The 20,949-nt window shown below is 42.1% G+C and overlaps 2 protein-coding genes across 9 annotated transcripts in view; one reads left to right on the forward strand and one right to left on the reverse strand.

The window, feature by feature from the left end:
- ERP44 (endoplasmic reticulum protein 44) overlaps nucleotides 1-4,961 on the forward strand; it is a 47,977-nt gene extending 43,016 nt beyond the window's left edge. Inside the window, exons 11-12 of one of the 2 annotated variants that reach the window (XM_021389223.1) lie at nucleotides 1,812-1,914; nucleotides 4,365-4,958. In XM_021389223.1, the coding sequence (XP_021244898.1) occupies nucleotides 1,812-1,914; nucleotides 4,365-4,466 (205 nt within the window). In that variant the 3' untranslated portion in view covers nucleotides 4,467-4,958. Of the gene's footprint in view, nucleotides 1-1,811; nucleotides 1,915-4,364 lie in introns of both variants that reach the window. The other variant, XM_021389224.1, reaches the window with a different exon arrangement.
- STX17 (syntaxin 17) overlaps nucleotides 6,715-20,949 on the reverse strand; it is a 33,715-nt gene continuing 19,480 nt past the window's right edge. For all 7 annotated transcript variants that reach the window (XM_021389229.1, XM_021389228.1, XM_021389226.1 and 4 more), the window contains 5 exons: nucleotides 17,877-18,096; nucleotides 12,366-12,484; nucleotides 12,224-12,274; nucleotides 10,284-10,370; nucleotides 6,715-9,575 (listed from right to left, as the gene is read on the reverse strand). In XM_021389229.1, the coding sequence (XP_021244904.1) occupies nucleotides 9,336-9,575; nucleotides 10,284-10,370; nucleotides 12,224-12,274; nucleotides 12,366-12,484; nucleotides 17,877-18,096 (717 nt within the window). In that variant the 3' untranslated portion in view covers nucleotides 6,715-9,335. The remainder of the gene's footprint in view (nucleotides 9,576-10,283; nucleotides 10,371-12,223; nucleotides 12,275-12,365; nucleotides 12,485-17,876; nucleotides 18,097-20,949) is intronic.

The raw sequence follows: 20,949 nt of genomic DNA on the forward strand, positions 1-20,949 counted from the left end.
CAAGATAGCAAGCAGTGTATACACAGGTAAGTCTTGGTTAGGAATCTAAGTTTTGAGACTTTAGCTTTTGCCCACTCTTGCTTTTAAAAGCTCAGTATATTTTTATTATAATTCACTTTGGTTGAAGCCAAAGATTCAAAGCTGATAATTAGGGCACAGGGTGAACGTTCCAGCAGGCGTTCTTCCACCTGAAATGTTTATGTCTCGAAGGAGGGTTCGGTCCCAGCTTCTCCCTGTCATTCTCCACAGGCTTCTTCTAGAAGTGTGGTCTGTCAGTTTTATGGATCTGTAACAGTGCTTTTCAGACATCTAAAGCTATGCATGTTGAAATCCTGATTGTGGCTGTTTTTCTCCTTTTGTTCCTATTTCTTTGGAAGATGATCATCTTAACTGCACGTTTAAAAAAAAAAAAAACAAGAAAGAAAGAAATAGTGGGAGAAATAGTTTCTGGTGTCAGAATAATAACAGGTACTTGCTTGCCCTTCCTTTCCAAACTGGCCTCTGACTTCCCCTTTCTGCCACCAACCAATAGTGCTTGGATACGTATGCTTTCAGCACTGGCCCCCAAGAAGATTTCTTTAATTTGTAGCGTTGCTGTCCTCTTTCAGGAGTTGTGTGTTGAGGAACAGCCACTTCAGAGGCAATTCAAACCATCTCCCAGTATTTTCTCCTCCTGCTTTGGCCACCTGATCCTGTTCAGGCAGCTGTTGCAGGTTGGAGGTGGTGACAGGGACTGTTCAAGGGCTCAGTTGTAGCTTTTTGGAGAGAACTACAAGGTGCCAAATGCCCTCCCTGCATTAGGAGAGAAGAGGTTGAAGGGGAATGCCTCTGGTGATGCGATTGACCTTTGGGAGCCTAAAACAGGCCACTTGCCTGGGGAGCAGCAGTTCTGCTGTCCGGGCGGCTGGGCTGCAATGAATGCCCTTCTCTAAATCCGTGCTAACTCCCGATCCTGTCTGGGAAGGGAAGAGGTCCCTCTAAGTATCCCTGTGGTACTGGTTAGTTACAGTTACCAACACTGCTGCCCACATACCCTCTGACACAACATTCCGCTAATTCTTATCCCTAGAATTTAACAGGGATCTGGAGTGCTGCTGGTAGCAGTCTCACCACTCTTTGTTCTGCTTTCCTAAATGTAATAATTGGTGTATTGAAGGACTCCCTTCAAAACCCGTCTCTATTCGTAAGTTATCTTTTGATTGCTTATATGACGATGCTCACGTTAGTTTTTTTTTTATCTCATCTTTAATGCTTATTAGATCAACTTGCTTTAAGCTTCTTAGTCTATCTGACATCTCCCAAATAAATTTGGATGCTGCAGTTTAGCATGCTTGCTGTGGGTGACAGTAGATGATCTCAGATTAGATTTAAATTGATATCCTCTTAGTGCTTATCTCTAGTGTACGTGCAGTTACTCAGGCAGTAGAGAACCTTTCAAAGATGTTTTGTCAATATTGCTACCCAACTGTCATTTGTATCTGTAAACTGTGCATTTGGAGCCTGCTGTTCCCTCTTACATGATGGTTAGTGGAGAGCTGGAGTGAGTATACAATGAAGTTATTGGCTAGCTCAGCTCTGTGGGAGTTATTGAAAAGATGAAATACTTGCTGTGTTCTCAAGAGACGGGAAAGAAAAAGATGCTGGTAGGATGCCTTAACCAACCACTTGCTTTCTGTCCTGTACTAATCACTTAAAAGTAGGCATAGTGTGCCAGACGGACAGAAGTTGGCTACTCTAAGCAGTGCACTTTGTCTTCTGTGTTTGGACTTAACTTCTTATAAATATGTGGATGTTTGGTTAATTTGTTTCAGAGTTCCAGGTAAACTGAAGCAATTTGTACTAGACTTGCATTCTGGGAAATTGCATAGAGAGTTTCATCATGGCCCTGATCCAACCGATGTAGCACCTGGACAGGTAAGGTTACAAAATATACGTTTAATTTGGCTATTTAATAAAGACTTTTCTCCCCTCCTTGTTATAGCTGTACTTCTTAATGTGTATATGCTTTTAACTTCAGTCTCCTAGAAGAGCAGAAGTGGTTTCTATTTTGCTGTTTAACCAAAGCTTCTTTTGGTTTAAAGGGAGGAAGAGTGTTAGGGGAAAACAGGCCTCCTATTTGCCTTGTAGAAAGGAAGAATATCAGAGCAGCTGTTTTCTCCACTGAAGGATCTTGGGCTAGATGGCTCTTCTGAGCTCATAAAGCTGCTCTTATTTCTGTGGGGAAAACCGATTTTAAATATAGCTGTAGAAATAAAGTAGATCATTGTCGCTCATACAACGCACTGAGAGAATGCTTCTAAAGGGAACCATCAGTTGATTGTTTTAATTATTTACTTGTGGTCACCAGTTCAAGCAGGAGGCAGATTATTAGAGCGTCAGTGAAAGACTGGTAAGCAGCAGTAGGGCTTATTACTTTTATTATTGCAGTTAAGAAGCAGCATTACTAGTGGTCACACACTGCATTTGTCAGTTCAGATTCCTGATGGTTCTGCTCAAAGACTATTATACTCTATAATTTACGTGCGTGGCAGTCACCCCTGGGATCTTTCCAGGAAGAAAAGGATCTAGTAGATCCTTCTCCAGACGCCTCATTGCCTTAGTTCAGCCTAGCAGGAGCCAGAAGAGATAGGATGTTACCAGCCCTCATTCCTTCTGCTCAGCCCCTTCTGTCTGTGTCTCAGCCTTGTATCTTCGTGGTGCACCCTTCTGCTCATGTGCTTGGTGAAGAGTGCAAATACTGGTCTGTCAGGCAACCTTCTCAATACTTCAGGCCCTATCTGAAGAAATAATCTGTCTTAGATACTGCTTTTGACTTAAAAGGTTTATTTTCTAGGGCTTAAAGAGCTGTTCCTCCCAGAGGACCCTTCCCTCATGTCTTAGAGCATCTTGGGCTATCCCAGAACCCATAGGTCAGAGATAGTTAAGGCTCCTTTTCCTGGTTATCTATAAGGTGGAGTAGGGATGGCTCCGTGCTAAGGGTGTTGAGCACAGCCTCCTGTCGTTCTGCTCAAAGTTAACAGAATTAAAAGCAGGAAAGCCCTGGAGGAGGGGCAGGGCACTAACATGTAATGCAGGGACGGAGACTGGACCAGCAGCTGCAAAAGCCTGCAGATGGCCGAGCTGGGAACTGTTCCCAGTACTCTGCAGCCAGGTTGTGAGCGGCTGGCCTCAGAACAGAAGTGGATGTTAAGATCAGGGTTGTCCCTGATGCTGGAATACGCTGACCTCCTTGCTGTGCCAACACTCCACCTCATGCACAGGCTGTTCAAGTAAACTCAGACGGGCTTTGGGTTTTCTTTAGGGAAGCAGCACTGGGGCTCATGAGCAGGGCTGGCATCAGTGCCCGGTAGGACAGTGTAAGGCTCTGAGCAGAGGGTACCCATAGCTGCAGCCATTGGGAAGGAGGAAGTTGGCTGTACTGTGCAACAGGAGGCAGGAGGGGTTGCCTTGGGCAGGGTGGGGATGACACTGCTTTTGAATGTTATGATGACTAGCTGCTTAAACATGAAGGCTGAATTTTTCCCATTAGTTCCTTTAGTTGGTAACTCCCCATACTTCTCAAGAATTCAGTGAGCAACTTGAATTCAGGTCAGTGGGAGGAGAGGCAGAAGATGTGGTTGAGTGGAGCTGGAGACTGAGGCAATCAGCTTGGGGCGGAACGTACTTGGAAGCAACTGCATTGTGTTGGAAGCTTGGCCAGGGTGGGAGGAAACCTGCTGATTTTCTGAGTTCTGCTGCATATGTAGGCCCAGGCTCACTGCATGGAGCTGCAGACTAGCTCGTCTCCTTTGTCCCTTGAAAAATGCACCCAAAATCCAGTGTCCTTGGTTTGTTTCCATTCTCATCTGTGTATAGTATCCTGCCATCACGTGCAAGGTGTGTGAGCCTTTGCAGTGGAAGTTGCGGATGTAAATTAAACTGGAGGCTGCTGTCCTGTGTCATTTGTGTCCCTTGAGTTGCATGTATTTTTTTTATTTTTATAGGAAATTAATTTTAAAGTATTTTGGCAGCAATTGCACTTTTGCCCTGGTGTCTTAAGAACGGACACACAAACCAGAACACCTTCAAAGCAAGTGGCAGACACTCAAGTCTACACTAGGGTGCATTCAAAATACTGTTAAGTCGCTTGTGTAGAAACTTAGAGGCTGACCCTTGTAGCTCTGCTAACAGAAGGAATGTCCTTAACTGATGGTACTTAATTTGTGTCAGGGTGTGTATTCACCTGCTTGGGCCTGAGTGCGTTTCCAAAGAAAGCTCAATTTGTGGGAGTGGTGGCTGGTTGTGCGCTCCCATAATTGCTTGGAATGGAGAGGATTGATCATCACAATGCATCTAACACGCGCTGTTACTCTTCTGTTTTGCAGCCAATTCAGGATGTAGCAAGCAGCCCACCAGAGAGCTCCTTCCAGAAACTGGCACCCAGTGAACATAGGTACACCTTATTGAGGGAAAAAGATGAACTTTAAAAACTTGAAATAATCTTGCAAGCCTTTCAGACAGCAGCATTGACTTCCGTGTGGTGGAAATAGTAAACCTATATTTTCATAATTCTATGTGTATTTTTATTTTGAATAAACTGAAAAATAATTTTTTTCTTCCCCAGGCTTGTAAATAAATTGGTTTGGTGGGTCCTTCTGTACAGCATCTTTCCAACAGTACGTTCCTAACGCTCTAGTAAAATACCAGAGACCCATCCAGACTCTTGATGTAACAATTCTGTAAAACTTTTATAATTCAAATGAAGGTATCCCTGCCAGAGACATGCTGTTAACTTGCACTATCCCATTCAATAGGAATTTTGGGTTGTTTTCTGTGTAATCTTGGTAGTACGTGCTTTCTGTTCTTCTTCATGTGAACAGCTCTCCTGGTAATCTATTTCTTTGTCACATTTTTCTCCAACTTAAGAGGGTCTTCTATTCTGGATACTTGGGAGGGGAATAAATTAAAGTTTTACAGAATCTTGTGTGGTGCTTTACTGGGTCTAAATATTTAAGCAATTAGCCGTTCTGATTATTAAAATACTAAGTGAGGAAAGGTGAAGTTGTAATGATAATGGCTGTATTTTACATGGTAGGGCTGTATAGGCCTGCTAGTTTCCTGGAGTTACGATATGGTACGCACAGTTGTGTTAAAACAACACCAGTGTTAGAGATGCTTCAGTGTAGGAGAGGGGTAGGGGAGACAGACAACACCACGACTACGCAAGCGTCAGCATTCCAAATCGTGATGCTCTTGTGTGGCTTTTCCCTCATTCGTGGCATACTCTTGGAATTTTGCTCTGAAGAAGGAATTATTACTTTCCTTCTGGGCTTTTCTGTTGTGTATGATACAAGCATATGGGCTTATCTCAAGAAATGTAAAAGCTGCTTGGTGAGGTGAACATAAAGAAACTGTAAGATGAGAAAAACACCTGTTAATTCTGGGGGCATGGCTGGAGACTGATTAGTTCTGCATTTGCATAGCGTGTGCTGTGAGCATCCAAGTCTGTGACTTGGGGCACCTAAGAGGCAAGCTGCTTCTCTGGGTATGTGGTTCGCAGTGGGTTCCCATTTGCTTCAGTGAGTGCCCCGACTTCTGCAATTCACAGCTCAGGATTCCTTTTCCTCTCAGCTAGGTCAGCTCCTCAGGCATGTGACAGAAGAGTGATGTGGGCCTGTGCGGCTGTGCAAGTACTGCTCCCAGCAGAGCCTGCTCAGTCAAGCACCTGCAGCCACAGGCACCACGTGAGGAGGAGACAGTTTAGTGCTCTCAGCACTAAGCTGCAGCTAACTGAGCAGATGCAGAACTGTTAGCTCACTGCAAGACTGTTCGTAAGTTGTTGGGTTTCTTTTGTTGTGCTTTGTCTGTTCTGTGAATCTGCATCTTGGAGTGCACCTTAAGTTTGTAAAAGCCATGTTTTCTGTATTTTCAAGTATTTTTAGCAGCTGTCATGCCACCTACAGCTTGAATCCAAAGCTGTCAACAGGGTATGGTTTTTAAGGCTGGAATTCCTGCATGGTGCCTATAAGGGCTCATCTTATGACATTTGGTGGATGACATTTGAGCTTCCCTTGCTGGAGAGAGAGCGAGCCTCATTGTACATCCAGCGATCCAATGGCTTTCCCTGTGGAAAGTGAGATATGCCAACCCACACCCAGCCCCTTTCTTACTCCATGTTTGCTTTTCTGAGCAAGGACTTGTTCTGAGAGCTTTGGCATCCCTGCACAAGGTGCCAATTAGATGACAGGTGTGTGCTGAAGTCACTTTGTTGTGTATTTGGTGGAGTAGGACCTGATTCTCTTGGGCTCTTGGTGATCGTGGACATGGATGTACCAACTTTGAAGTGATTTTTCTATTTGCAAGCAGTGTTGAACAGCAGAAGTCTAGTTACATCTAACACAGCGGTCAGCATCAGCTGAGCTTTTGACGTATCTTAAGATAGATACAAAGAATTTATAGAAGTAGAGCAAGTAAGGTGTTTAAACTCTGATAAAACTGATCTTCCACAGCATTGGTCTTAGCCCTTAGTGCTTGGCGAACCACTCCCCAAGGCTCTGACAGGAAGCTGTCAAACAGCAGCTTTATCCCCACACAGAACAAAGGTGTTCCACACCTGCATTGAACTTGAACCGTTGGTTTGAAGTAACAGATCTGCACCAGTTCTTAAATGCCTGAAACGCTTTGGGAACTTGTGTTGATTTCAGTCAGTGTCAGTATTTTAACGGTGGAAGCATGTAGGGTAGTAACTCAATACAGGATTCTTTAATGTTAATAATAATTTTAATAACAGAGAATTCTTGAAGGATCGATCTTTTTGATGTCAAAAGGGAATAAAAGCTGACATTATAAATCAATTCTATACAGATGGGCAAAAACTTTGGTTTGGTCTGGAAGCTGTATGAATAGCTTACATATCTTCTGACCAACGTTCCTCCCAATTTTAATGTAGTGTAGTTACTCAGATGCCCGTATATTTTGCTCACGTAAATAACCCACCTATATTTAAAAAATAAAATCATAGCTTAAATAATAGCCCCCACATTTAGGGTGTGCGCAGCAGTTTGAAATGGCTTCCTTAAAGCCACAAGGAAGGAGAACAGTCTTTGGGTGAGATGCCTTATGGAGAGAGCACAGGGGAAGCCAACCCTGGCTGAGCAGTGGCAGAAGTTCCGTTTGGTGGGTGTGGATTGTCCCAGCCTTGGGGGAGCGAGGAGGTCCCACGGTAGCTGATGTGGCTGCTGCTGTTGAAGTGCACGGGGTTCAGAAGCAGACAGTAGGAAAGCAGATCCGGCTTTTTTAAATCATACCAACCAATCGACCACAGTTCCCACTTCAGCACTTCTTTCTCGGTTTCTTTCATTAAATGTAGAAATTATTACCAGTCACTGGAAATAAAAGCCTTCACGTGAAGTTGTTACAAACTCATTAAACGTATTTACAGCTGAAGTAGATGCATTTAAAGAAAAGGGTTTTTGCGTGACAGGAGGAAACGCGCTGAATTACTTGGGTCGCGTTTCCCGCTCCTGCTGATTTTACAGATGTAGGCACCATGGCTTTAGCACACGCTGTGTTGACAATGTTCATGGTTACTTGTGAGAACTGTTCCTGTACACATTGCTTCCCTGAGCCTCAGCCCTACTTAAAATAGATGCGCTGCTCTGGCTGATAGCAATTCCAATCACATTGTAAAAGTAGTACGGAAGAACTGTTCAGAAAAAGATGCTTGTGCTATAATTAACAGTTGCTTACAGTGTCTGTAGGCACAAAAACCTATTCTCTGTCATTAGCAGATGGTTCTTTCCATGGTTAACAAAAGGGAGCTCTCTGTTTGTACAGTTTGCTTCTTTATCCAGCATTCCCTGCTAGGGAGCCTGAGGGCAACAGTGTTTGACTCTTAGAACCGGACTCGAGCAATCCTACAGAGCTCGGGAAGAGCTGAACGATGTAGAACTTCAAGCAGCAGCTCCCCAGCTTGAACTTCTGTTCCCCCAACCACCAGCAGCAGTGGTGTGGGAACCATCCTCGAAGGATGGAGGTAGGACCACGTGTGGAACAGTAAGATGATGCCACAATAAAAGCATTAGCACTCTGGTGTACAACAGCGGAGGTTACAGAAGCAAATGGCTTCTCAAGCAGTGAAATCAGGAAGGCAGAATATTACTGTAAAAAGCCAGAGAAAGCCCTAACAGCACGCCCCAAAATCTCTACTGAAAAGGCTGAGAGGCAGCCATACAGGGGGAACAGAGCAGAAGTCTCAGAGCTGAAGGGTGTAAAGGTGCTGGGCGGCTGACCTGAGCAAGGGTGGATCATGTACTGTGAAGTGGCCGGCACAACGGCCACCCCATTTAACAGATTTCTCACCAGGCCTTGCTGCTTCTCCACCCTCGGTAGAAAAGATACCCACCCTTGGATAAAGGCCATGGAGGGAGCACACCTCCAGCGAAGCTCTCCCCCCACAGCACTGCCAGTGCCAGGACACGAGAAGTGAGGGCAGCAGCTGGCCCTGAGCACTGCTAAAGGCAGCTGGGGCTCCTGGCTCAGAGTGCTGGAGGTTGGCGCTTCGTCCTCAGCAAGGTTCTTGAGACAAGCAGAGGAGCTGAAGAGCCATGGAAAGTGACTGTTTCCGCCAGGGCTGCTGCTTTGGCTACTTAAGTCTTAACTACGCTTTGAATAACTGAGGAGTACACTCACACAAAAAAATAATAATAAAAGATGCTGATCTGAGCTGGCTGATGCAGACATGCTGGATATAGATATGTTTCTCCACATTACTCACCCAGTGTTTTACCCTTACTCTGTGGCAGATAGTGCTTCCCTGTGCATAGCTGTTCCGGCCTGGTGGTATACATAGGAGGAGTTTGGGAATCCAGATAAAGGAGAGGAGATTTTAAAGTGCCCTGAACATGAAGGACAGATGGGAGCTTATTTTTCTGTCTCTGGAGGACAGGAATTTAGAATAATATACAATTATTATTATAATTATGTAATACAAGCTCCGGCTTCTGGGGATGTTCATGAGAAAGCACTAGTTTTCTAAATCTCTCACTTTATCTGAAAGGCTTTTTGTGCAAATTTAGCTTGAAGCACCCGTCACCCATCAGCTGTTCGCATATCTCCTCTAAGAATTCTATAATTAAAAGTTATCCCATGGTTCTTGGAGTTAAAAGACTGAAGTCACTTATCACATCTGAAAAGAGAAAGGCCCCGAAGTTCTGACGTCACTGTTTCATCCCTCCCACGTAACTGCGCTGCTGCGGAATTCACACCTCTCAGCCTCAAATTTAAAGCAGGAGGCTGCAAGTCTGTCATTAGCACAGCTACTGGACTTCTCTTCCTCCTCATAACGAGTTTATGCTTCAGCTGGATTTTTTGGCACTTCGGCAAGAAAGCTCTGGACAGCTGCAAGAGACCTGCTCAATCTGTTTTTGTTTCCTTCTTTGTATCAGTTTTCCACCTGTGAAACCCAAAATCCCACCGCCAAGCGCAGCTGCGATTCCTGCCACTTTGAAGCCTGCAAGGAGACCAATAGGACCCCCCACCACTCCTCCAATGACTGCACCTGCCACGGGCAGAGCTGCCAGCTTGTATTTTGCAGCCTAGAAGGAGAAAAAAAGAAAAAGGAGAAAGGGTTAGAACCCTTGCCTGTTGTGAGGTGTGTTTTTCCTCTCGTTGTTCTTGGCAATGACTTGAATGGTCAGCGATAAACGCTTGACAAATTCATAGTAAGAAAAAAAGATGATTACTACCCCACATGTATGTATCCAAACCAATTCAAAACGGAGCTCTCTCACGTATGCAGCATGAAGCCAGATCTTCTGCATGCTACTGGCTGACTACATACACTATTCATTACATCGTCTCCCTCACTATATCAAGCGAGAAACGGAAAATGCTCAGACTTTTCAGTAGCGTGCGTGAATCCAGGCTTGTGGCTTACAGGCAGCTCTCACTGGCATCGCGTCCATTGGAGCTGCGTGCCCCCACCGCTCTGTTTCACACTCCTCTGATTCCTGTGAGCCAACTGCTGAATGCTCACATCCTTGCAGGTACACCTAAGTAGCATCAGAGTATCACGTAATGTGATTTGAAGAAAAAAAAAAAAAAGTATTTTCTAGTAGCCTGGGTGCAATAGAAAATTACAAGAGAGATTGATTTTTTTTCCCCCTGCTACCTGTGGGTCATTTCTTCCTTATTTCCTTAATTGCTGGCTCCCTCAGCATTAAAGACGGCAGATCAATGGGGTTAATACAGAGGCTGCTGGGAAGCAGAGTACCATTGATCCAGCAGCAGGAGCAGATCCCTACCTTCGCCAGGTTTTTGGTTCCCTCCTCAGTATTCGCAGCAGCGCTGTTGACATGGTCTTCAATCCTGTCAATCTTCTCCTGCTGAGACTAGATGCAAAGGAATTATGAGTGAGGGAACCTGCTGGGAAGCAGCGGTGAGCCAATACACACCATTTTAATGCCTGTAATCAGGGCCCCACAGCTGCTTTCATCCGCCACACACTGCAGCCATGCAGCCTTAATGGCGGTTCATTAATAGGATCTGATAAACTGCGCTGAAATTACAAACTTACTTAAAAAAAAAGCTTAACTGTCAAATAATAATATGGTGTGAATATTAGACAACGCGTTGCTCCTGTTAGAGAAAACAACCCACAACATATGATTTCTAAATCTTCTCTATGAATAGATGAGCTCGCACTTCAAAGGGGAAAACAATCCAAACTAGCATTTGTGTTTCCTGCTGAGCTTCATGTTCAAAAAAATTTCTATGAGAAGAAGCATTTATCAGTACCAACACCAACATGCAAAGCTGCGCCGAGAAATCTAAATAGAAGTATTTAATTGTGACATTATAAAACACTGACTTCGCTTCACAAATACAACAGTGACTACTGAAATGTACTTGCTGCTGCTTCCCCTACAGTCTCTCAGAACACTGGAGCAGCAGACAGAGGCTTTGGTGGGTTTGTTGTTAGTAATCTCTGTGGTACTGAGGCTATTTCACGCCACAGAATCATTAGATGGCTGACGGTCACCTTAAATAGGCAGTCACAACTTTTTCCTCTTTCGAATTCAGAAAATGCTGAGTCCAGCTCCAGTACCTTCATCTACTATCTATCCAATGCAGAACAACTCTGACTCTTGTCTAATGTCTAATGATGGTTATCTGTAAAATCCTGGGAACAGGAACCCCTCCTTTCTAAAGTCCCTTTCCAGCCCAACAAATCTCGCATGTGAAGCAGCACAGATTCTGCAGGAGGAATAAAAGCTCTCTCATGTATCCCAAGCAGCCCAGCAGCAAGGGGATTAGATTAAACAACCCTCATGGCAGATGAGGACAGTGGGTTTGAACTTCCAGTGGCAAAGGAAGAATTAAACATTGGGAACTAAGCGTGGATGACAAAAGATGCCACATTTATAAACGTAAAGAAGGAGCGTGATGGAGGTGAGGGAAACTTCAGACTTTCCTAGTACCCCTGGTGAAGGGATTAAAATATCTGAAAGATGTCCAACCTGTGCAGTAAAGTCTATCACCACCATTACCATTAGAAACTGTAAGAATGAATGGGACCTGGCTAGAAGTCGATGTCAGCACTACAGAGCTGCTTCTACGGTTCATCAGGTGGCAGAGGGCATTGGCTACACAGTCAGGAGTTGCTTAGGAGGAACTAGCAGCACTAGTGCTGAAATAAAATACTGCCTCCTCAGAAATGTACCCTGACAGGACCTGAACCAACAGGAACAGAAGAGGAACGGGCAACAGTCCTCCTCTGTTACTACTTGAAAGCCAAAAGAAAACTTTCCAATTTAGTGCTAGATAATTCAATATGAATGTAATAACTGTATCCTCACCTACAACTTTGGAAAGTATCAAATGTACAAATCAACTGAAACTAGAGGCATATTTACCATAGGTGCCATGTAGCAAAGTCCGGGCTTCTACCTGGGCATCCTGGCTAACTGTGGGGAAATACTCTGCCTCCACTCCATGGGGGACATTTCCCTCAAGTTCCCAACAGTGCCTAGGATTTCATAATCTTAATTTGTTTAACACCAGACTGAATAAATTCCGTTCATGCGATTCTGCTATTCTGTTGCTGTTATTAAGTGACAACTAGCTCAGTCTGCACTCAGATTACAGACAGGAGTATTGCTCTCCCCTTTTCCCCAGCCAGTTGTTATCCCCACTCACCCTCATTTTGGGAAGCTTCTAATACGAAATCAGAATTAATACTTACGCTGACTAACACAGAAAACTCAGTCACCAACTGGCTAAGCTGAATCAAGTCCTACAAAAAAAAAAAACCAAAAAACCAGTTATTCTGTAACAGATGCTAAAACCAAGAACACCAGGGGGATGGTAAGGGAGTCCCAGCATACCTCTTCCAATGTTTCCCATGACTCAGCTGCATTTTCATTCTGAGGTATCTCAGGAAGGGGAGAACATATCTGGATTAGACTTTGAGACCCGTCCTTCGCTTCTGTGTTACATAAAGTTTCTGAATGAAAAAAACATGATGTTTACAAATAAACACACTGGATCAGATTGCAGATGACATGCAAGATTTCTCACTCTTGATGTTTCTCACTGATAAATTGATATTTTAAATAATTCAAGGCCAGGAACAGCCCTGATAACTACCACACAGGCAGAAGTCCTACTCACAGCACTAGACAATTTCCAAAAGGAAGTTCTTGCCAAAGAAATGGGCTAATTTCTAACAGTGCACTTTCACAATCAGTTCTGAGAATGATGGGAAACTTACACTGCTGAAGTGACAGCCAGTCCATTAATCTTCTATCAGCTGAGTTTTAAAATTGTGAAGAAGAAAACTGAGCATGGGACAAAACCTTCATTTATATACGATACCTAAACAGTGCACTTCCAAAGCTGGTCAATTATTTTATGATAATTATGCTACCGGTCTGGTTTTCAGCTGTTTGGGTCTAAGAGTAGCTAGGGAAAAAAGGTTTTGAAGTCAAAGCAATGAAAAGCAAGTACCATGCTGCCAAGCACAGAGTGCTCTGTCCCGCTGGTAATGGTACTGTGATGATGGCAAACATTTAAAGCTCAGCAGTGTAAAGGAGATATTCCTGAGCATCTTCCTTTCTAAGTCATCTGTGCTGAATATAAAAGACAGTAAGACAAAGTACTGAGGAAACAATGTGGAATGAGAGACAGCCAGGTGGCATGGTGGAAAGCAGATACAACTGACAGATACACACATACCTCCTCCAGCCAAAAGTCTCTTGAGCCATTATGGTTGTAACAGACAAATGCCTAACAATGGATAACTAATCCAGTGCTGATTAAGAATAACAGCAAGTCTGGGTTGCCACTGTAAGGATTAAGCAATACTTGGGAGTATGGAAATCAGGCTGGAGAACGTATGTACCTCAACACAGTGCAAAGATCACGCTAATTTAGAAAGCTACAATTTCTGAAATGCGGTTAATTTAGTAGGACACTGGTGTTTATTCCTTAGGAGGGTGGTATCAAGTGAAGGCTTAATGTGGGGAAGACTGGAGAAGTATTTCTAACGGTTCTGTAAATAATACATTAAGATCTTCTGTAGAAACAATGAATGTGCCAAGGTACTGTAACAATATTACATAACTGTTACTGCAACAGATACAAACAATGGAAAACAAATAAAAATAATCTTTCTCAATAAAAATTGAGTAATAAAGCATGCTTATACATGGAATTAATTTAAGATAAACACAATACATTTTTATAACGTGTCCATTTTTCAACATTTGTATCCCAGCATCTCAAAAGACAGCAAGCACCAAATCTTACTACTCTCAGATCAATACAATTCTAACATCAATGAAGCATGCAGAGAAACAGAGCAACAACGGTGGGCTAAGTTTTATTTGAGGCCTGTTTTTTAATTACTTCGACCCCTTTTCCTTTCAAAATCCAGACAAGGAAGGCACTTTAACTTCTACAATCATCACGTACTCTTCCAGAATGTATCTTTGATCTGTAGCATCAGATTGATTAGAACCACAGAACATCCCACGTTGGATGGGACCCACAAGGATCATCGAGTGCATCTCCTGGCTCCAAGCAGGACCAAAAATTCAATCCCTGTCTGAGAGCAGTGTCCAGACATTCTTTCAACTCAGGCACTCAGGCCTGTGCCCACTGCCCTGCGCAGCCTGTTCCATGCCCGCCGCCCTCTGGTGCCGACCCTTTCCCTAACCCCCAGCTGCCCCTCCCCTGACACAGCTCCACGCCGTTCCCTCGGGCCCTGTCGCTGTACCCAGAGAGCAGAGCTCAGCGCTGCCCCTCCGCTCCCTGTGAGGAGCTGCAGCTGCCATGAGGCCTCCCCTCAGCTCCTCTGCTCTGGGCTGAGCAAACCCAAGGACCTCAGCTGCTCCTGACACATCTTCATAGTGCTCGTTTGGACGTTCTAACAGTTCTATGTCCCTTTCACATTGCAGTACCCAGAGCTGCACAGGGTGCTGGAGGTGAGGCCGCACAGCACAGAGCAGAGTGGGGCACCCACTTCCCTCTCCTGGTGGCAGTGCTGGGCCTGGGGCACCCTGGGGCTCTGTTGGCTCTTTTACATGGAGTGCTTTAAGTACAGCATAGCTTGCTGGTCTTCATGTTAAACATTCCATTCTAAAACATTCCTTTTCTAAGTATAGTTAACCTTGTATCAAAACATATGCATTTTTTGGAGAAACCAATTTTCCTGAATATTCTGACACTTGATATTGGTTTTGAGTATTTTATCCCATTCCAATCGTTCGTGATCCTATTTCAAAATCCAGTTTCTTCTGCCAAGAAATCATATTCTCATCAGCCACATGCATGCTAATTTGGTTGACGTTAAAATATTCATAATTCAAAATCAAAAAAAAAAAAAAAAAAAGAAGTCTTTAAACAAATTTGCCACCTTACAAATTATGTTCCCTGCGCTGGTCTGTCCTTAGTCACCCATGCTGACCTACTGCAGAAAAGCGCATCCCTCAAAACACATAAATGATGGTGAAGATTTGAACGACACGCAATTGAGAGAACTTCAATTTTCAGCCAGTTTACACTGCTATCGTTTTCTAATAGCTAAAAATTAGTGACATTAAAAATTCTCAATATAATTCTTCCCTCGATTCCAAAACATAAGGTAAAGAATGAGAACGATTGAAAAAAAAGGTAAAGTCACATTTGGGCTGAAAGTACAAGTAAGAAACTTACATTCACTAGTTCATGTTTTATCAAAGCTAACCAATTTTAATAGAACCGAGAATGGAAGTGACTCCACCACTTACAGCATTTCCACAGAAAGGCAGTAATACAAAATACCTCTGCAGACCTCACAGAGCAGCTTCGTAACTCATTACATTCAAGATAAAAATCTAATGCTCTGCAATATTCAATACACTGGTTAAAAGATTTTAGTAATTTTTAGAGTAGAGTCTCACCTTTTGTTAATATTTGTTTAAAATGCAATTAAATTTCACTTCTATTGGATCTGAGCTGAGGTGAAGGAACTACATCATTTCACTGGCATGCCTTCCCAATGGACAATTTGAATTTGTAAACTCCTTACTTCTCTACCAGATGGGAAGCAACATACTATAAAGAGCAGGCATAGTGAAGCTCCTTTGATTAAGATCAGCAGCCAAGATTTCCTTTCAGGACCGCAGCCTCTAAGCACAAAGGAACAGGCAATACATTGCATCCGTGCTAGCAATTCAACAGAGCTGCTTTCACAGTCAGACAAACCTTAAAAAAAAAAAAAAAACCCTACATAATTAAATTTAGTTGTCTGCCTTACTGTGCGTTTCACTTTAAATGGGATGAGCTACTTCTGTATTCCTGAGCTGAAATATAGGAGTATGTCATTCCAGAAATGATTTTCTATCTTCTCATCTCAATCTTTACGATCAATTTCTTGTCTTTTTAAGGTGTGGTGATGCTCGGTCTCCACCGTAATTTAAAGGTATTTCAGACTAAAAAGCAGTCCTGACCTCTGAAATTATGCTGTAGTTCTCACTTGCTATCCATGCAACTTTTAGAAAAGCAAAAGGCCCTTCCAATAAAATAACCAAATGTACTGGGGACAACTGCAGAAAGCTACCAGGAAAAAAGGAGTTTTAAATTTTATTCTGATTGTAATGCAGAAGAGGTCATAAAGAGTCTGAAAGTAATGGCTAATACAGATGAATACCAGAGTTGCCTATCCTAAATCTCAGAATAAGACCAAAGACAGCGAGCGCCCCAAAAAAGAAATATCAACAAATTCAGCAAACTGGTTAATAGAACCTATAGGAATCGACCATATTTAGGATAAAGGAATGCAAAGAGCTGGCAGACATAATAACATAGACAGTGAAGATGACAGCAAATTGCAGAGGAAGATGTGTAACACAGGAAATGATTATGGCTTCAGCTCTGGATATCAAGAATTTGACACACAATTAATATGAGTACAAAGCTCTAATATAAATATGAAAGGCTAATATCAGAAAGACCAAGGCACAAATAAATTACAACTACCAAGGGGCATAAATGGTAGCGAGAAAGTTTCCATGAATGCCATTGGAGAAAGACAAAGGAAGTATAAGTATGTACAACACCAGGTGAAGAAAGAAAACAACAGGATGACCCAGAGCTAGATGAAGTCAGTCCTTACACAAAAAAGCAGCTGTAATCTGACACTCGATGCATTTAATTTTAACAAGAAGGAAAAAGAAAAAAAGGATAAACAAAACAGGTTCAAAACATATAGATGTATTTGAATCCTGAAGTGTCTGATGGAAGTCACTCTGGATTATTTAAGAAACAACCTCTGAAAGCACAAACATATTTCTCTCTCTGTGGAGAGCATTAACAGTATTCTAGAGGACTGCGAGAGAACAAACTCAGTTATCTTCTTTTATTTGGAGAGGAAGGAGGATGCAGCAAATAGCCAGACTTTGAAACCCACCACATTAGGATAAACTCCTAAACAATCAGCTCTGAAATATCTCAAAGCTAAAAGATGCTGAAGGTGTTGGAAATAATCAAGAATCATATGTTAGAAGCCAGTTAAATCACTTTTAACAGTCTGCTAAGATGACATGAATTGCAGATTTCATACAACTTGGTTTTTGTAACACTTTCCGATACTACTACACACAATGTTCTCAAAAGCCCATTTTTCCAAATCACCTTTTCTCTCTGTTAGACTTACTTCCTTGCTAATAACTTGAAACAGTTCCTGTAGTTCTTTATATAACAGCAAGAAGGGTCATGAAATAAAATGTGAGGGCGGGTTCTTCTACAATGCCATGGACTGAAAATACACTTACCATTTTAAACACGGGTGAAATTGCCAAACGATTTTAAACAATGCTGCTACTGAAGTAATAAATCTAATTACTGTTATGTAGGAGGATATAACCGATACAATCAACTTTCTCACAGATTAGTAGCAGAGAATGCTGGCGAGTGCCACAGCAGAGCGAGTATTCCCCTGGATGCAGAATGGTACAACAGAACGTGTCTATGTTGTGCAGAAAGGAGGGGAAAATAGCCAACATCTGACTTGTTGCGTGCTATAGTGAGTTTTCAAAATCTTTAACTTAAACAGATTTATAATATTTTCTGCTTTTTGTCTGTTACCAAGATCAAATGCTAAAGAAAGATATATTCTCTTTTCCCTGGAAGGCCACACCTATTCCATTTCTTAAGATACTGGAGTATCCTCCACTTATCAAAACTCAGTAATGGGTCATAAGAAAAGTGTGGCATAGGGAAAGAAAATCCACTTCTGAATTAACAATTATTATTCAACTGAAATCTCTTTAGTTTCTTTCCTTGCTATCTGGTCAAAAGTGCTGAATGGACGCAACAATATAGATACAACAGATACAGAAATGAAATTCTACTACCTCCTCCTACAGTTGCAGATCTGGTTAGGGAAGCATCCTCCTGTCCTTCCAGTTGCCTCTTAAGTTCTTCTGCAGATTCAGAATGGAGCTGTAGGAAGTGTTTTATGGCAGATGAAGCTTCGTCTTTCACTGGATTTATCATTCGTTGCAGAACTGGGATGTCTTCCTGTCGGACTCGCAAACAAAGTTTTTCCATCTCTCTCATATTGGCTCGAAGTTGCTGTAACAGTTTTAACATATTTAACACCTTCTGAGGTTAGGAAGCAACTATCATTTTGATCAATTACATTTTCTAAATAATCATAAAAAGTGACACGTCTAAGTTTTAATAAATTAAGAGAAATCAAATCTCTGAAAGTCCCTACTTTAAAACAATCTTTTTGCACCCAGCCACCTCTCCTCTAGATCCATTTTCTTTTCCAGCCTGCACTGTTTGACTGCATTTGATTCACTTAAGACTTCCCTACTGTGGTTACAGCCGCTGCCCCCATTCACACACTGAAGCCTCCCTTTGAACTTCTTCTGGGTCTCCTGGATTCTGCTTGTTTCATGACCCAGAGCTATTCCCTGGGTATTCTCTTTGTACCTCTCCTGCAGAAAAGTCACCCCCATAAAACCCTGCAAAGAAGCCCTTGCTTCAGGTGTCACAACTTAAAGCCACTCCATTTTGAACAAACGGCCAATCCCTACCCTTTGTACATCGCTACTGTAAGTATTCTGTTTCATGGAAAGTATTCTGAGCGCGTTTGACTTGGAAGCCCTACTACATCATAACCAGTTTGTTATGTCTGTTGTATTTTATTACATTTTCTGGTGCAACGTCACTCAGTTTTCTATAAAAAAAGAAATGGTGGCAGCAATTCCCTCTTCAATGGAATTTAGAGAAAAAACCAACAGTTTGTACACTCAGCGCATGGAGCAGTCACTTGGATGTATTGGTCAGAGACTTTCTGGAAGTGTCCTACCTTCCATAACAGCAATTAAGCCATCTGCTCCAGAAGGGTAAGAACCGAAGATCAAGGAAGAGATGTCACCTACTACATTTTTCAGTAGTATTAGCCAACCACAAAACAAGGGAGAAATGTTTTTTTAAGTCATCCCCATCGATATTTTTGTTGCCTTGTTGTCAACTTTATCCACTTCTCCAAGTTAAGAAGTCAGGCTGCTTTTGTTTAGGGTTTCAATTAAAATTTTTAACTGATCATAGAATCATAGAATGGTTTGGGTTGGAAGGGACCTTTAAGATCATCCAGTTCCAGCCCCCCTGCTATAGGCAGGGACACCTCCCTCTAGACCAGGTTGCTCACAGCCCCATCCAGCCTGGCCTTGAATGCTTCCAGGGAAGGAGCATCCACAACCTCACTGGGCAACCTGTTCCAGTGTCTCACCACCCTCACAGAAAAGAATTTCTTCCTAACATCTAGTCTAAATCTACCCTCTTCCAGTTTAAAACTATTTCCCCTCATCCTGCCGCTACGTGCCCTTATAAAATTCCCTCCTCAGCTTCAGGTACTGGAAGGCCGCTATAAGGTCCCCCCAGAGCCTTCTCATCTCCAGGCTGAAAAGCCCCAGCTCTCTCAGCCTGTCCTCACAGTGGAGGTGCTCCAGCCCTCTGATCATCTCCATGGCCCTCCTATGGACATGCTCCAACAGCTCCATGCCCTTCTTGTTCTGGGGGCTCCCAATTCACTTAATTCACTTTGCAATTATTGAAGTTATTTTGGTGTCTGTGACTGGTTTAGTCCTTTGCCAAAATATTTATACAAGTTGCAAAAAGTCAAGATGCTACCTAAAGTAAGTGATTGCTTCTTTGAATCTGTGGGTTTGTTTGTTTGTTTTTAAAGAAGTAACTGTGGTGATTAATGCACTTCAGGATGCAATAGTTTGTGACCCTCAGTTTTCCCAAAACTATCATTTTCATTTTGTGAAGACATCTTTATGGACAAAGGAGAAGGATTACTAAGATACAGAAATATCTCTTTAATTACAAGGGCGTAAAGCAGATAGGAACTACTCACAACTAGCAAGAATAGCCTGTATGCAGGCATCTACCCGGTATTTCATTGCCTAGGCATTTAAAATCTGGAAATGCATGCAACTTCTCTTTCTCTTAAAAATGAACAAAAGGAATTGACAGCCCAAATTATATTACTCATTGTTTTAGGGCACAGTTTTTATTTATTTTTTTTTTTAGTAAGACTTCAATAAAAACTATATTTATTGCATTACATTATAAGGAGATATATTAATTTATATTATTCATTCCACTATTTACCAACTGTTTTAAATATTTTTCTCATAGCAGAACAAAAGAATGGATTAACACCAGGGAGTGGCTAGGAAAATAAAGCTTTTTTTTCAGTAACAGAAACCAGGTTCAGGTAATAATGCCTTAGGAAAGCAATCTTGCATACCTGGAAAAGCAGGAAGTAATTGGAACTTATTTTATTTATACACACCAGCAGAACTAATATTTTTAATATGCTTGAAAAAAATAATAGAATTATAATTAGAGAAGGAAAATAATTCAACAACAAATTCAAGTAACGCTGTATGAGACAGATTAGACAACCAAAGAAGTATTGATTCATAAAAAGCATTTGTCAAATTACTACGAGAATATTCTATTGTATCTTTAAATTAATGCTATTACCAGTCAATTTAGGCTACATTATTTAAGGTTAACCCCGGTAAAAACAGTAATTAACAGCAAAATAAATAGGGAGATGGACACAATAAATAATTTTGCAAGATACCAAGTTGAATTAGAAACACAGTGCAATAATTTTCCATATACATTCATCGTAATATTTCTCCCATGGTCTCCCCACGAGCGCTCAAAAAGGGAGAATGCTATCATTGTCACAGTCCACCACCTGCCAAAATTCCCATTTTATCAAACTTCAGAATTTAATTTAAAAGACCAAATGGGACTATCTAGATGCAATATTTCATTATTCAGTTTGCAGGAACCATATACAGAGGGCTGAGAGAAGGTGATCATGCTGTTTTGTTTCAGGAAGAAAGATACCATCCTATCTTTGGCTTTAATGGAGACTGAAAATGGTAAGCC

The sequence above is a fragment of the Numida meleagris genome, chromosome 2, assembly GCF_002078875.1.
Source record: "Numida meleagris isolate 19003 breed g44 Domestic line chromosome 2, NumMel1.0, whole genome shotgun sequence".
Lineage (NCBI taxonomy): Eukaryota > Metazoa > Chordata > Aves > Galliformes > Numididae > Numida > Numida meleagris.